The sequence below is a fragment of the Delphinus delphis genome, chromosome 13 (genome assembly GCF_949987515.2).
Source record: "Delphinus delphis chromosome 13, mDelDel1.2, whole genome shotgun sequence".
Lineage (NCBI taxonomy): Eukaryota > Metazoa > Chordata > Mammalia > Artiodactyla > Delphinidae > Delphinus > Delphinus delphis.
The window spans coordinates 70,048,683-70,064,436 of record NC_082695.1 but is presented as its reverse complement, the minus strand read 5'-3'; the positions used below and the strand labels follow the sequence as shown (position 1 = coordinate 70,064,436).

The following is a 15,754-nucleotide window of genomic DNA, read 5'->3' as shown; positions in this document are numbered from 1 at the left end:
GTAAAATGGGGACAATAACACTTAACCGCCTCAGGTGTTCATGAGGATTATTAAAGGCAGCATACCCCAGCCTGCATGAGGTGGGCTGTCATCAGATCCCGGTCCCCTCGCTCTTCCCCAAATGGGAAGGGATTCATGTGATTTGCACCACTCTGCAGTTGAGCTGCTATACTGGTCATTGGGCGAAACCTTCAGCTGTTTTTCAAAGTTTCAAATTATACCAGTGAACTATGAAGATAGATTTTCTCATTACAAAGACACTTGGATTTGGGGGTCAGTCTATCTGGGTTCAGGTGATAAGATTAACTTATGATCTTGAAAAACATGTCACTTTTCTGTGACTTGGTTGCCTTATACCTATGTCTATATTATACATATAGACAGATATAGATATATAGGTAATAATTATAGCACAGTGTGTTGGGATGATTAATTCTGACAATATATGGAAAATAATTTTTGGTAAATGGCACAGTGCTTTGTCAATAGTATATATTTTACATTGTGTTTGTACTAGGATTTCAATCCTTTTTTCCCCCCAAACTAAATAGCTTTCATTTCATATCTAAGAGCTTGCTATAGCACTGGCTATGATATAAATATATTTGTATATACAAATGAGTAGCATTTAGAAATGAATAAAAATTAATTCTACTTTAAAAATCTTAGATTATTTCTTGCAAACAGCATTGCAGTTACTTGGGCTCCGTGTTAACATGCATGTCTTTTGATATACTGTACATCATTTTCAGGTAAACTGCACAGTCACCTGAGATTTAGCCAGCTGACACTGGATGTCACCATTGTGCCGTGTAATGTCGCTGCAGAACAGGTGTGCTATTCAGCATTCAGTACATGACCAGTCTCTTCAAGTGTCTGGAGATATATTAGCTTTTCTCCTCCATCACATAACCTAATTACCCTTGTAGCACTTTTATTGTAAATTACTCTTTCAGTTTCTAATATCAAAGCTCTCTATCATAGTGGCCAAGAATGATGAGACAATTGTCAATATTGTTAGCTCAGAACTGAGGAGGTGAAAACTCAGAAACTGTGCGAAAACAGGGCTCTCGGTCACTAAGCAGAGTCACTGACTCTGGCTAACCTAAGTAGGAAAGGAATTTACTGGAAGTAAATTCATCTTCCAGAATCGATGGGAAAACTAGGTATGGAAATGAGAGAATCCAGTCCCAGTACCTCAGCAAAGATCAGCCTGTAACAAGAGGGGGATAGACTTCTTCTGGCATTGCCACTGGTCACTAGATACCACGCTGGTGTCCCTGCTGCTGGACACAACGCACTCTCTGTGCCAGACTCCTTCCTGCCCAGAATAATGATGGGATTTTCACTGCCTCCAGCTTATCAAGCCCAAGGGACAATCCTTTGCTGGCCTTTCCAGGAGGGAGCGCTCAGTTGGCTGAGTCTAAGAGTTGTTCCTGTGCTCCAGCCCCAGGGAGTGAAGGAGAAGTAAGGGATCTTTCCTGAAAAGACTCCTGCAGATGGTGACCCTACATACCTGGGAGGGAGATTCAAGCCAGGCGTCCACCACGGTGCTTTTCAATCAGTACCCACAGAAGTGAGTTGAGAATGCTGCCCTGTGGTCAGCTGCCCTGTGGTCAGCTGCCCTTCGCTACTCCTTCCATGGACCTGGACTCAGTTGCATGTGCCCTGTGGCACCTGACAGCATCCCAGACTTTGCTGTCCCTGTCTTTCCTTCAACCCTGAGGGAGCCTTACCAGCCAGGGCTAGACCTATTTTAAGTGGCCAAGGAGAAAACTCCTTAGGTAAATTGAAAGTCTTAACAAGTTCGGTCTATTAAAAGAAAAATTCCTGCCCATTAAAAGAAAAAAAAAAAAAAAGGTAGGCCACACTGCCTACCTTGTTCTTAGAATATGACTTCAAGCAAGTTCCAGCCTCAGCTCTTGCTCTGCCCTTTGCCTGGAATCCTCTTCTCCCAGATGGCCACACGGCTTCACCTCCTTCATTCACGTCTTTTGCTTAAATGCCACCTCTTCAGATCGACCTTCTCTCAGCACCCATCCAAAACAGCGCCGCTTTTTATTCTGTTACCCTGCCTCCGTTTTTCTTCATGACACCACCTCTGATTATGTTCCCTATATATTTATTGTTTTGTTTCATGTCTGTTTCCCCCCTGTACTGAAAGTCCCGTGAAAGTGGGGTCTCTGACTCATTTCTATAGCCACAGCTCCTAACACAGCTGTATTCAATAAATGTTTAATACATGAATGAATGAATCAAGGGTTAAGTAAAGGAAGGGAACTCCTTTGTTAAAATCTCTAGACTATAAGTACCACAAACTGAATGGCTTAAACGTAGTACTTTCTTGTCTCAAAGTTCAGGAGGCTGAAAGTTCAAGATCAAGGTGTCGGTAGGGTTGGTTCCTTCTGAAAACTATAAGGAAGAATTTGTTCCAGGCTCTCCTTCACCTTCTGGTGGTTTCCTGGAAATTTCTGGCATTCCTTGGTGTGTAGAATCATCACCTTGATCTCTGCCTTCAACTTTACATGGAGTTTTCCTTGTGTGCAAATTTTCCCTATTTATAAAGACATCAGTCATATTGGATAAGGGTCCCCCATACTCCAGTGTAACCTCATCTTAACTAATTACGTCTGCAACAACCCTGTTTCTATATAAGGTCACATTCTGAGGTACTGGGGGTTAGGGCTTCAACATGTGAATGGAAGGGGGGACAAAATTCAACCCACAACAGGTGCCTTCTTTGTGTTTATTGTATAATGGTTGAGCCATGCTTAGGTCATTAATCAGAAAAGTAGGTTTGGTTACATAATCCTGGGTGCCCAGTGCTGTGCTGGTTTACCACATGGATAATAATTCATAATAATGTGTATGAATTGCTTTGTAAATGGTAAACTATTCATTGGATGTTAGTATAATCAGCTGGGGATGTTGACAAATTATTGACGCATTATCAAGAAAGAATCAATACTATGGATTTGCTAGTCTTAAAATACCCCCAAATGGATTTTCCTTTACAGCCCAGCTCTCTCTGCAGACTGTTTAAAGTATTACCGGACTTTTTTCTACCAGTCAGACTGCTTGTCAGCAGTAATTGTGGATAATGGCTTTATGTTTTATTTACTTATTTGACAAACATGTACTAATCATTTATTATGTGCTAAGCACTATTATAAGTGCTTGACAAATGTTAACTCACAACCACATGTTTATTATTTATATTATTATTATTAATAATAATATTATCTGAATTTTACCGATAAAGAAACTGAGGCACAGAGAAGTTAAGGAATTGCTTAAGGTCACACAGCTACTGAGTGGCAGAGTCAGGCCATGAAACCAGGCAGTCTGCCTCCAGACCTTTTAGCTGTAGAACATTCTTTGTTCACAGAAAGTCTCGTGGAAAAATTCAGTGTGTGACAGAACAAAGCAGAGCTGCTTTGGTTCAAGTCCAGACGGCAAAGCCCTGTCTGGGCAGTGCCTCCCCTTCCCTGGGGAGCCCTGTTTGAAAAGGCCTGATCTAGGAAATAATACCTCTTGGCTTGATGCCACTTGTAAGCTGTCTTCAATCCACTCTAGCATAAAACAAATAAAATTCTTTTCTCACTTTAATTAACTGATTGTGTTTTATTTTGAAAATTTTATCTGCTTAAACTACTTCTGGCAGAAATAAATGTTAAGATAGATTTTCCCCCGGACGGTAACGCCATATGGCAATTTGGACTTTCCTGGCTTAAGTTCCCCTTTGGTTTCTTTATACAAATGAAGGACTGTGATCGTGAAAGTTTCCTGAACCAAAAGAGAAATGGGATTTGATTTCCTATAAATAGAGTTGCATATAAACTTTGCAACCAGATAGGCATGATCTACCCTCTCTGTTACAGACTGCTTATTTTCTGTGGTTATTCATAATATGAAATAATCGGAGCAAGAATTTTAAGAGTTACTGTCCATTGAGTGCCTTCTGCAACCAGGGATTTAAAAAACTCTTCATTTTTTACAACTCTAGGTGTTATCACCCCTATTTTACAGATATGTAAGTCGGGGCTCAGGTTTTATGTAACTTGTTTAAGTTGGCCCAACCAGTGAGGGGAGGAGGGAGGATGTTTTGAGAAATATCATTGATTAAGGAGCAGAATTTTTTTTTTAATTGAAGTATAGTTAATTTACAATGTTGTGTTAGTTTCAAGTGTACAGAAAAGTGATTCAGTAATACATATAGATATAGATATTCTGTTTCAGATTCTTTTCTGAAAAGAAAAGGTTATTGCAAGATATTGAGTGTAGTTCCTTGCAAGATATAGGTTATTGCAAGATGTTGAGTGTAGTTCCCCCCTGGGCTATACAGTAGGTCCTTGTTGTTTATCTATTTTATATACAGTAGTGTGTATATGTTAATCCCAAACTCCTAATTTATCTCCCCCTACTCTTACCACTATCCCCTAACCATAAGTTTGTTTTCTATGTCTGTGAGTCTATTTCTGTTCCATAAATAGGTTCATTTGTGGAGCAGAATTTTTTGATATTAAGAATAAAAGTCACATAAGAGAATATATTTTAGGATGTATAATGTGAGGCCAGATGCAATTTTCAAATTATGAAAGACTGAGAATGCAGTGGGATCCATTCTAAAGAGTGATTAATTCCTGTGATGAAATGCCCCTTATCATTCGGTAATGTACACAATTATATAACACACTAAAAAGAAAAGAGACGGTGAGTCAAACAAATGCGACTATAGATCAAGGGCGATTGGATTGACGAACAAGAAAACAACGCAGACCAAGTCAATTGCTTTGCTTGCCTCTATTTTCCCCCTGCTTTTGCTCCCACCTGCTGCCATACTCTACCTCAGGGGAGGGCAAACTTTTTCTGTAAAGGACCTGTTAGATAGAAAATATTTTAGACATTGTTTGCCATGTATTTTCTGTGTTGAATCTACTCAACTGAGCCGTTACAGTGCAAAAGCAGCATAAACAATACGTAAGTGCACGGCCATGGTTATTTTAGAGTAAAACTTCATCTGTGAACACTAAATTTGAACTTCATATAATTTTCATGTGTCCTGAAATGTTATTCTTCTTTTGATTTTTTTTTTTTTTGAACCATTAAAAGATGTAAGAACCATTCATAAGCTGTCCTAACAGGCTGGAAGCCAGACTGGGCTCCCCGCCGTGGTTTGATGACCACCACTCCAGCCTGACCACCCCTCTCTCATTTCCAAACACATCATTTCTTGTCTCTGTGGGCATTTCTTTTACTTCCAGCATTTAAATGTTGTTTTGGACTAAGAACTTAATCCCGGAAGAGACTTCAGAGGACCAAGTAACAGAAGTAGTTCCGCTCACATCCTGCAAAAAACAGACATGCAGAGCTGCTACGGCCAAATCAAGTTCCCCTGAAACAAATAGAAGCCACGGTGGCTGTCTAAGAGGATTTAACATAAAATGGAAAATTCTTGGCATACTCTGTCAATTTCATTGAAGATTAAAGGATAAATGCAGGACTTTGAGTCATCCCCAGAAGCTATTTAGTTTCAAAGTGATGCTAGCAAATATGAAAATTCTTTGTGTGTTTTAACAGCATAGGTCATTGCTAAATTTTAATTTTTTTCCCACTAGGGAATCTGACCTTAATGTGATAGAAACACTTTTGATCTTGGTGTCCAAAAGACAAAGGTTTGAGTTTCAGCTCTGTTAGTTTACTGTGATCTTGGGTAAATGAATAGCACCCACTAGATTCTTGGCTTCCTTATCAGTAAAATGAGATTAATAATCCTACCTTACAGGACTTTTATTTTATCTTATTTTTTTAGTCCTTTACTATTTATTATGAAAATTTCAAAGAGAAACAAAATAGTAGAGCACTGTAGGGATCCCATGTGCCCTCACCCAGCTTCTACAATTCCGTGCATTTTATCAAACTTCTTTCATTTTTACCTCACCCCATTTTTTCCTCTCTTTAAATACTAGAGTAAAATACTCTCTTTAACATTTCAAATGTAATATTATCTCACCTGCAAATATTTCAGTATGTATAACCAACAGAGAAGATCTTTCTAAGGAATATCAATTCCACTATCACACCTAAAATTACAATAATTACAAGTAATGCTTTGCAAAATTGCAATAATTCTTTAACATCATCTATTATCCAGTCAGTGGTAAAATTCCCCTACTTGTTTCAAAAATGTCTTTATATAGCTGGTTTATTTGAATCAGGAGCCAAAGAAAATTCATATATTGCATTTGGTCATATGTTTCTTAAGTCTCATAATTTCTGGCAACTTCTCTTCTCTTCTCCCCATCTTTCTTCCTATAATTAATTTGTGGAAAGAATAATTATTTGCCCTGTAAAATTTTACATAATCTGGATTTGGCTGTTTGCAACCTTCACCTTTGTAGAGTCATTGAACAGTTTCCTCTTTCTCAGATGTTTACCGTCAGTAGATAGAGGGGCTGCATACTTCATAGGTGATGCTTTCTACTTGTGCTTGTACCACATCTAGAGAGCATAGCGTCTGGTTGTCTCTTTTTTAGTTTTCTGTTAAGGTTGATTAGTGGGGTCCCTCGAGTTGATGCATTCTTCATCAAGCTCTCACCTGATGTTTTTAGAGCTGGTTGATGACTGTGGCTTAGATCCATTACTTCACAAAGGGTTGCAAAATGTAGGTTTTCTAATTCTTTCAGTCCTTTTGGGTTTATTAGCAGAAATTCTGTAGCAAAATTTTCCTAATCAACTGTTTGGTTACCAAGAAATACACGGTAAATTCATATCATAAAGGCAAGACCAATGCTTGTTGGTGTCCCCCTCACCCCTTTTTCTGGGCTAATTTTTAGTATAATCGTGGCCCGTCTCCATTGAGTTTGAGGATTGTTGTTGTTGGTGGCGGTTTTTCTCTTGTCAACATAATTTCAGGAATTAAAAAAGTTTTGATATGTTTTAATCCATCACAGTCATTCCTCTTCAGGTTGGTTTTTGTGTCTTATTCAAGTAGTATTTGGTTACTATTTTGCTTTCTGGTATGACAAGATATCTCAGGCTCACCTTATATACTTCTTGCTCCAGATCTAAATCACTCAAGAAGCCCTGGTTGCATTTTAGTAGAAAATAGTGTACTGAGACCATAGTCTGGGCACTGGGAGTGTTAATTGCTTCTGTTTCTAAATTTTCAGTGGATAGACTTGGAATATACATTTTTAAAGGAAAATAAATCATTATTTTCTACTCATGGTTCCAGTTTGGATTGTAAGGTTTTTACGTAACATTTTTGGTTCTGATTTGGATTTCTTCTTCTCTTATGCTAAAAATCTTGGTTCTTAAGACATTAAGACCATGACTTCTTGACTTTATTCTACATCATGCATTTATGTGAGTGAGTCATGTGAATGTTTGCACACACATATAATAGTTTCAAAATAGCAATACCAATATTTCCACTAAAGTATTATTAGTGAATACGGTTTAAGATTGTTTGGGGATTCTTTTTGTTCTTAGGACATATCACATCTGGGAAAAATAGTCCCTGGTGCATGTTTTAAAGTCACTTCAAGTAATTCATGAGGATATGCCACCAAGTTTGTATGCAGATATATTCATTTGTTTTATTAGTTTTTTATTTTTGAGGATTTTATTTTTTCTTTTTAACTTAGTTTTATTTTATAATTAGGTAAAATAATTACATTTTTCAGTGTCAAAACTGTAAATTACAGATTTTCCCCTTCTATCCTACTCTCTCTTCTTAGAGAAATTATATGTATCCTTTTCTGCACCATGCTTTTTCACTGAATAAATATATCCTAGAGAAAACTCTATAGAAGTAGGTAGTTCATTCAGTCAGTCCTCTTTTTGTGGGCATTTGGGCTTTTCCAAATCTTTTACTATTACAAATAGTTCTTGAGTAAATGGCCTTTACAGGCTACTGAGAGTTAAATGAAATGCAGTACATTAGAGGTCTCTGTAAAGTATAAAGTGATATACATACATGTATATAAGTTTTATATATATATATATGATTTTGTTATATTATTAGCCCCACAGACATTTATTAAGCACTTACGAATATGAATAAGGCATAGTCTCTACTCTTGAGGTTTTATAGTCTAATTGATACTGAATGAAAAGAAAATTTTCCCATTTTTCATTCTCAGTTTAATTTTTAAGTTTCTAATCAATGACTGTTTCAACTGGTGTCGTTTTAATATTAAGTTAATTCCTGAATTTTGGATATATACAGATTTCCATAATTTATAATATTTTTTACTATATTTGATTACAGTGCTAATACAGAACTCCTTTCAGTTTACAAACCACATAATTATAACATCAAGGAGGTTAGTTTTGTCCAGCTGATTTGGGCTGGGCTTCACAATGACAGCAGTAACAGTGACCACGACAGTTCCCCTGAAGGGGAAGATAGAAGATAATTCTGCCTCGTATGAGTCCACATCAGCTCACATTATTGAAGAAACCGAATATGTGAAAAAGGTATGTGGGCACTGGAAATCATGTTACCATGGTATGATTTTTTACAATAAAGTCTGATATGAATTAGTGGGCTTTGTTTCTCCCTCCCTAGAACATGTGAGGAAGAACAAACCTAGGTTGGCAAAGGACAACCTTGATAGCTGAAATTTAAACACATGTGTTGTCATTTCTCTTGAGGGTATGAACCTCTGTTCCTACACTTGGACTAAAACTGAATAAAGGGCCAGGAGGGTTCAGAACACCTATCAGCACTTAATTTGTCCCACACTATTCACCACTGCGTCCTACTGTTTTACATCATTTCTCAGTTCTTTCATAAGTATTGATACTTTGTTGCCAAGTAGATATTTATGATGCCTGCTGAGTTTCTGTCTCTCCTTACCTTGTTCCTTCTCAAGCAGTTCAGAGCCACTATCGCCAATGACTTGTACATGTTGGCATGTTACTTCATTAAAAATGTGAAATCTTATGAGAATCCAATGATAATGTCTGACAAAGGTATATATTCTCATGAACTACTTTTTAGAACAGATGGAAAAATTTGGACATAGCTAGTTTGTGACTTAGAGCGATTAATTTATCTTTGAGTGTCTTGCAATTCCATAGGTCACCAAGACACGGGGCTTGTATTTCATGCATAAATTTGTATGATCTCCTCTGAGTAATTATTCTCTAGTAATTATTAAATAGTAGTTATTCTCTAGTAACTACTAGAGAGTAATTATTTTGCAGTAATTATTGGATAGTAATTATTTTATAGTGATTACCAAATAGTAATTGTTTTATAGTAATTACCAAATAGCAAATTAGTACTAAATTACTATATAGAAAAAAACAGAACTAACTAGTATTAAATACTAATTACTAAATTGTAATTATTTTGTGGTATAATATTCATTTGCGTTATATTTTAGGTTTGCCTAAGAAACAGTTGTAAAGACCAAATGCTCATTTTCTGCAATCTAAACAATATTAGCCTAAATGCAAGTTAGGTCAATGGCAGTCATTTAAATCTGAGATTGACACAGATGTAATACTTCCTAGATAAATTTGGCACCCTGTAACTGGTATAGAAAAAAAAAAGTATTTGGTGTTAAATGCCTTTGAAAAAAATATTTTTCTTTTCTTTTAGATTCGAACTACTCTGGAAAAGATCCGAAATCAAATATTTAAAGATGAAGTAAGACATAATAATACAAATCACAAACAAGATGCAAGGGTAATGAATTCATCAAAATGTACCACTTTTATTCCTTCAGTAAATGAACGTAAAGCCATGTAGACTTCCTTTAAATAACTTTCTGATATTATTAAATTATTCTTTGAATGATGAGTATTAAGTATTTTGTTGGTATCTAAAGATGTTAATGGGCATATGTATATTTAACTACAGATGTCATTAGTAGGATCAGATTGGAATGGCCAGGTCTTACTTGAATATTTTAAACTTGGCTTACTTATCTAAATTGTATGGGAAGATATTGGCTCAGCCGGGATACATACAGGTTCACCTGGGCCACACCAATGGACATCTAGTTGAAGCCATTACGCTGCGTGATCAGTCAATAAGCTTAAATGCACCCCCTCCCCTGTGACCAGCCTTTTATTCTTAAGGTCAAATGATGTGCACTTAGCCTTGTCTGGATTCTGCCAGCTTAGACCTCACCTGAGCCACATGCACCTCATCAATGTCAGTGTTATCCACTCTGCAGGATGGCCACAGAGAACACTAGAACATAGCGTAAGATGTATAAACAGAGTCTTCTTTATCATCCTCAGCTCCTAAACTGACACAACTCACTCCAATTATTTTCTTAAGTGCTCTGAAACTGAAAAAAAGACTAAAGTTTGTGAATGATAGGAAAGATCAAACATTCAGTTCTGACTATGTTGAGTTGCCTATCAGAGTGGAGGTTTCTGATGGAAGTTGGATATCTGATTCTAGAGTTGAGGGTAGAAGTCTGGTATAGAAGGTCCAGGCTATGGAGATTTTGGGAGTAAGGATGGTATTTAAAGTTCTGAAACTGGAGGAGATCACCGAACATATCAGTGTGGATAGAAAGGAGAGAAAAGCTAAGCATCTAGTCCTGAATTTATGATATTTAGATGTTGGGAAGAAGAAGAATCCATCACAGGAGGCTGAGAAGTGAGGCTAGTGAATTAGGGGGATAAACAGGAGAGAATGGAGCTACTGAAGACAAGGAAAACAATGGGTTTTAGAAAGTGAAGAGGGACCGCTGTGTCAAATGGCGTCCGTGGGTTAAGTAAATTGAGGGCTAGTTATCGACCGTTGGCTATAAAAATGGGGAGGTTGTTGGACACCTTAATAGGAATAGCTTCCTGGGAATGCAGATGAATTGTGTTGCCAGTATGTCTGCCTCGGCCATCTCAAACCACAGAAGGTCAGCAGACAAGTTAGATTAAAAAAAACAAACAACTGGCTTTGTGGATATCATTTATCTTCTTAAAAGGTCTTAATAGTATATTTTAAACTGTAGGGAATATAAAAGGCATGAAAGATGTACTTCCACCTTCCTTTTAATATAGGAATCTATTCAAATTTGAGCAAATATAGAGGCCAGCTGCGTTTCATCTGGAACTTCCCATTGATATTTGAGATTCAAAAGATTTATTTGTGTTGATCTGAATCTTCCTTGAAATATGTAATACTGAGTGATAATTATTGTTATCAAAGTTAGTAGAGAAAAGGAAAAGTCAGGTGAATGATTTTCTTGTTTGCTCTTTTCAGCACTGTCGGCACGTTCAAAATGGCCTTGACTCTGAAATGGACCCCTCTTGTTGCAGTTTGGATCTGCTCATGGAAAGGATAAAAGGAAAAGACCTACAGCTCTTAGAAATGAACAAAGAGAATGAAGTGTTGAAAATCAAGGTATGAGCAGTAGGAGAAATTTCTGATTTTGTACTTTGTGCCGGTAGGATAGATTTGTGGATCTGTGAAATTAGATAGACATCCACACACATCCATAAATCCACACATGTGCTCACATACTTAGAGAAGCACTTTTACAGTTGATCAATTAAATCTCACTGTTTTATTCTGAAGGCGATTTTTATTATTAAAATAATTTTACAAAAGTTCAATGGGCATAGTTTCAGTTGTACAAGATGAATAAGTTCTAGAGATTCACTGTACAGTATTGTGCCTATATTTAGTACTGTACTGTACACTTAAAAATCTGTTAATGGGGCAGGTCTCATGTTAAGTGTTTTTACTACAGTAAAATTTAAAAGTCTTTATATATGTAATAATTAGGTGTTAAAAATTGCATATTAGTTAGAGCACTCAGTCAAATGTCTCATTGTTTTATTTAGCTAATCTATTGTTGGGTGCCTTATAGTTTCCTTTTTTGGCTTATTTTATATACAGTCCTACAGTGATTTAGTAGGTAGATCTTTGCAGCCATCCTTGATTATTTCTCTAGGTTAAATCTTTGAAAGATTCGTGACACGTTGTCGATATTGCCCCTAATACTTCAATCTTGTCCTCCTTCTATTTCAGGAAATATGTCTTTTAGTACTGTTGTGGCCAATGATACAAAAACGCTTGCAAATACGTGTATACGCTGATGCGGCACTGGGGAACACTTTGCAGGGGTGTGGTCTATATATGCAGGGCACTGATGTTCATAGAGCTCGCTTTGGCCTGGCCAGTGCAAATCACCTGCATGACAGCCCCAATAAATAGGGGGTCCTCATTTTATGCTTTCTTCTTACCAGATAACAGCATCTTTCCTCTTACCCATTGTCTATGAAGGTGCAAATGGTACGGTTACAGCCTCTGTGTTTCTGGTTGCCCATCAAACAGTTCTGTCTTTAACCCTTTTTATTGTAAAAGTCAAAACATGCACAGTGACCTTTTGTTTCTAGCTCGAAGCCTCCAGAGAAGCAGGAGCAGTGGCTCTGAGAAATGTGGCCCAGAGATTATTTGAAAACTATCAAACACAGTCTAAAGAAGTTAGAAAGAAGCATGAGGACAGTAGACACTTACTCCAGGTACCGAGCTAGCAGCTTGCATACTGGTGGACTAAGCTCCAAGCTGTTCAAGTCTCTCTTCTGGGGAGGAGTTAGATGTGTAACAAGCAATGGCCACGTGACTTGGCAAGACCTTGGAAGGGCAGGCTGCCCGTCTTCTGCCCTGATGTCCCCCCACCCCTGTTTAGCCTGGTACCCGGATATTATGCCTCTCTTGCCCAGAGCCCTGCCACCCAGCCTAGAAATCAGGGCTGGCCTCATGACACTGGCCAGTGGCTTCTCTTCTGGTTCTGCCTTTGACTAACTAGGTGACCCAGTTTGAATCACTCTGTCTCTCTGACTTGATTCTAAAATGAAAAAGTTGGGCTACATAAATGGTTTCAAAATTTTTTTGGTCCTGGAATACATTCTTCAGAGTAAACGAACAAAAACATGTATGTGTATGTACATATATATATCATATAAAATTATATATTTTACATTTAATATATAAATTAAAATATAAAATCATACAAATATATATGTGTGTGTATATGGGTGTCTCTATATCATAGACACACACCTACACTTCGTTTGTTTTTGAATCTGAAATATGTGTCCTAGGGCCAGTAAAACTTTATCTGGAGAATGTATTCTAGGACTGGAAGAGGGAAACGTGTGTATGTGTGTGTTTGCCAAAACTCAAAACAGGGAAGCTCATTCAGGCACGGGTAGGGCACCTGGGTCTCTGCCAGCTCAGGCCCTAGGAGGGTCCCCAGGGAAGCACAGTAGGAATCCACTGCATAGGCGACACGCCCTCAAGCTTCAGGTTGGGGTGATGATGGTCACAAATGCCTAGGCACGCAGGGTGCAGGTAAAGTACCTACGTGAAAGAGTGAGCAGGTGTGTGTGGACGGGAGTGCCCATGTCCCAGCAAAGGGAGTGTCTGGGCAGGAATGCCCACCTGGTATATTCAAGGGAAGTCAGACACTTTTTTTTTCTAACTGTAAAATCTTGAGTTCTATTAAACACACAAGCAGATGTGGGTGCGTATGTCAGTTACAAGTCAAGTTGAAACACTCCCAAGTGTGGCCTATGGGCTGCCCGCTGAAGACTTCTCTCCTATGTCTTTTAGTATAACTCCTGCTATACGCCTAGGAGATAACCCCCTGACACAGCGGGGATAATTATTCTGCTTTTATGACACTTTCTGGTTAAAAAGAAAACACTTTTTACTTGAACGTATAAGATTTTATTTTTGTTCTAGATAAGTTTTGTTGAGAAAAAGTCAAAAGTTTTGCTTTTCTTAAATTTTTCTCTCTCTTTCTTATACCAGTTCACAGAGTATGCTTTATGGTAGCAAATGTCAACATTCTAGAAATAATATTTATATGTTATTAATTCTCCATTGATTTAGTGTTGCTGTAGTCCATCAGGTTTATTTTGAAGAAAGACTGAATTCAAGGAAGTACTTCTAAACAAGTGTGAATTATTAAATTTTTTTGGTGACTCAGAAAATTTTAGAGGGAGATAATAGCTGTATAGGTTTAATGAAAACGATAGTCTGATAACTGTTTTTCTGACAAAAGGTTAACACACTTGAAAAAGAACAGAAATTGAAGCAACATGTTGAAAATCTGAATCAAATTGCTGAAAAGCTTGAAGAAAGACATAATCAAATCACAGAACTGGAGAACCTTGTACAGAGAATGGAACAGGTAGGCCTCTGGAGAATTAAAGGGATTTCTTCCTGACAGGGTTAGGGTGAGAATTAAAGAAGATAATATGAAAATAAATAACATTAAGTGAAAGTGTTCTTTGCAACTCCTAAGAGCTTAGGATGTACTCAATAATGTTCATTTCTTCCCTTACACGTTTAATATGATGTGTATTGTAGTTACTGATTTACCTCTTTACAAATACTGCACTCGAATCATTATCTGTCCCTTTTTTTTTTCTCGTAAATGTATGGCTTAGAAAGGGGAAATGTGAGGCTATGAAGAGAAATAATGGAAAAAATCACAAAGTCTACCTACTGCTAGTAATAATATAGCGAATCCCTGTAATTACAGCATTTTTATGTATTGGAGTCAGCGAAGTGTTTATTTTTGGCCACCCAAGTCCCCTTTAGATTTATAAAAACCTATGACTGCCCTAGGACAGGTATAGTTCACGATTAAGAAAAGACATTCTTGGGACTTCCCCGGCAGTCCAGTGGTTAAGACTCCACGTTCCCAGTGCAGCGGGCACGGCGCACGGCTTGGCCAAATTTAGGGAAGAGTAATAATAGAACAAAAGTTATTAAAAGTTTCATGCAGTGTTCCTTTAAGTAGCTGCCCCTCCAAATACACACAAAAGGTTAGCACATAAATTTCGTTTTGCATGCCTTAGAATTTAGATAAACCAAGCAATATTTTTTAATAGTAAAACAAACCAATAGAAAACTGGCATCTTTGAGTTGGAGTAGATAAGAATACAGACTTTAACTTCTAGTAAATATTGCCCAGTACATTTTTATATTTATTACATGAATTCCCTGATTTTCCTCCACTCTGCTCAGTCTTACTGTTTTTTAGGAGTCTCCTTGAATTGAGGCTATTTCAGAAACATCACTTCAAAAGCATCACATTTCAACATTCAGGATATTTGCCTGAGAAACCTTGAGTAATTTTTTACATATTTCCCAAGAATTTAATTTATAACACTGTGAGTTTGGCTGAATTGGTGATCTTAATGAAGGTCCTATGAAGAAATCATGAAAATTAAATAAGCCCAACCTTAACTGAATCTAATAATAATAATATACAGCTACATCTGTGTTGTACGGTGGGTGATGCTGAGTGTTTTACTTTAGCCAAAATCACAGGGCTAGAATGTCCTCAAGTAGCTGGTTTGCCCTCGTGTAACAGTTTATAATTATGATGTTTTGGACAAACTGTAACATTTGGATGAATACTTTACAATGTTAGAATATTTATCCTGTAATAAATAGTTTAGCAAACTAAGACAGCACAAGGAACGTTTGCATTTCGGAAAGGAAGACAATTCTGGAATGCAAATAGGGTTGTTTAATCAAACTACTTGATTAACCAGCTTGACATTTAAATGTAGATTTGCCATCACCTCAAACCCAGTAACACTGGGTCATGTTTACTGGTCAGCTGTCAGTCCCTGAAAGTTAACAAAAAAAATAGTGTAATGTAATTTCTATCTTCTAGAAACCCCAGGAAATCTGTACTGGATGTGAATTCATCTCAGAATTCCGGGGTGTAGTCACTGGGCTATTTATTCAACAAAT

At 37.3% G+C, this 15,754-nt stretch overlaps 1 protein-coding gene across 6 annotated transcripts in view; it reads left to right on the top strand.

Annotated features, from left to right (window-relative positions):
- Nucleotides 1-15,754, top strand: part of CCDC68 (coiled-coil domain containing 68) — a 50,066-nt gene that overhangs the window by 8,659 nt on the left and 25,653 nt on the right. For 2 of the 6 annotated variants that reach the window (XM_060029087.1, XM_060029086.1), the window contains exons 3-8: nucleotides 753-832; nucleotides 8,276-8,484; nucleotides 9,617-9,703; nucleotides 11,234-11,374; nucleotides 12,373-12,498; nucleotides 14,046-14,174. In XM_060029087.1, the coding sequence (XP_059885070.1) occupies nucleotides 8,368-8,484; nucleotides 9,617-9,703; nucleotides 11,234-11,374; nucleotides 12,373-12,498; nucleotides 14,046-14,174 (600 nt within the window). In that variant the 5' untranslated portion in view covers nucleotides 753-832; nucleotides 8,276-8,367. The remainder of the gene's footprint in view (nucleotides 1-752; nucleotides 833-8,275; nucleotides 8,485-9,616; nucleotides 9,704-11,233; nucleotides 11,375-12,372; nucleotides 12,499-14,045; nucleotides 14,175-15,754) is intronic. The other 4 variants (XM_060029088.1, XM_060029085.1, XM_060029090.1 and 1 more) reach the window with 3 other exon arrangements.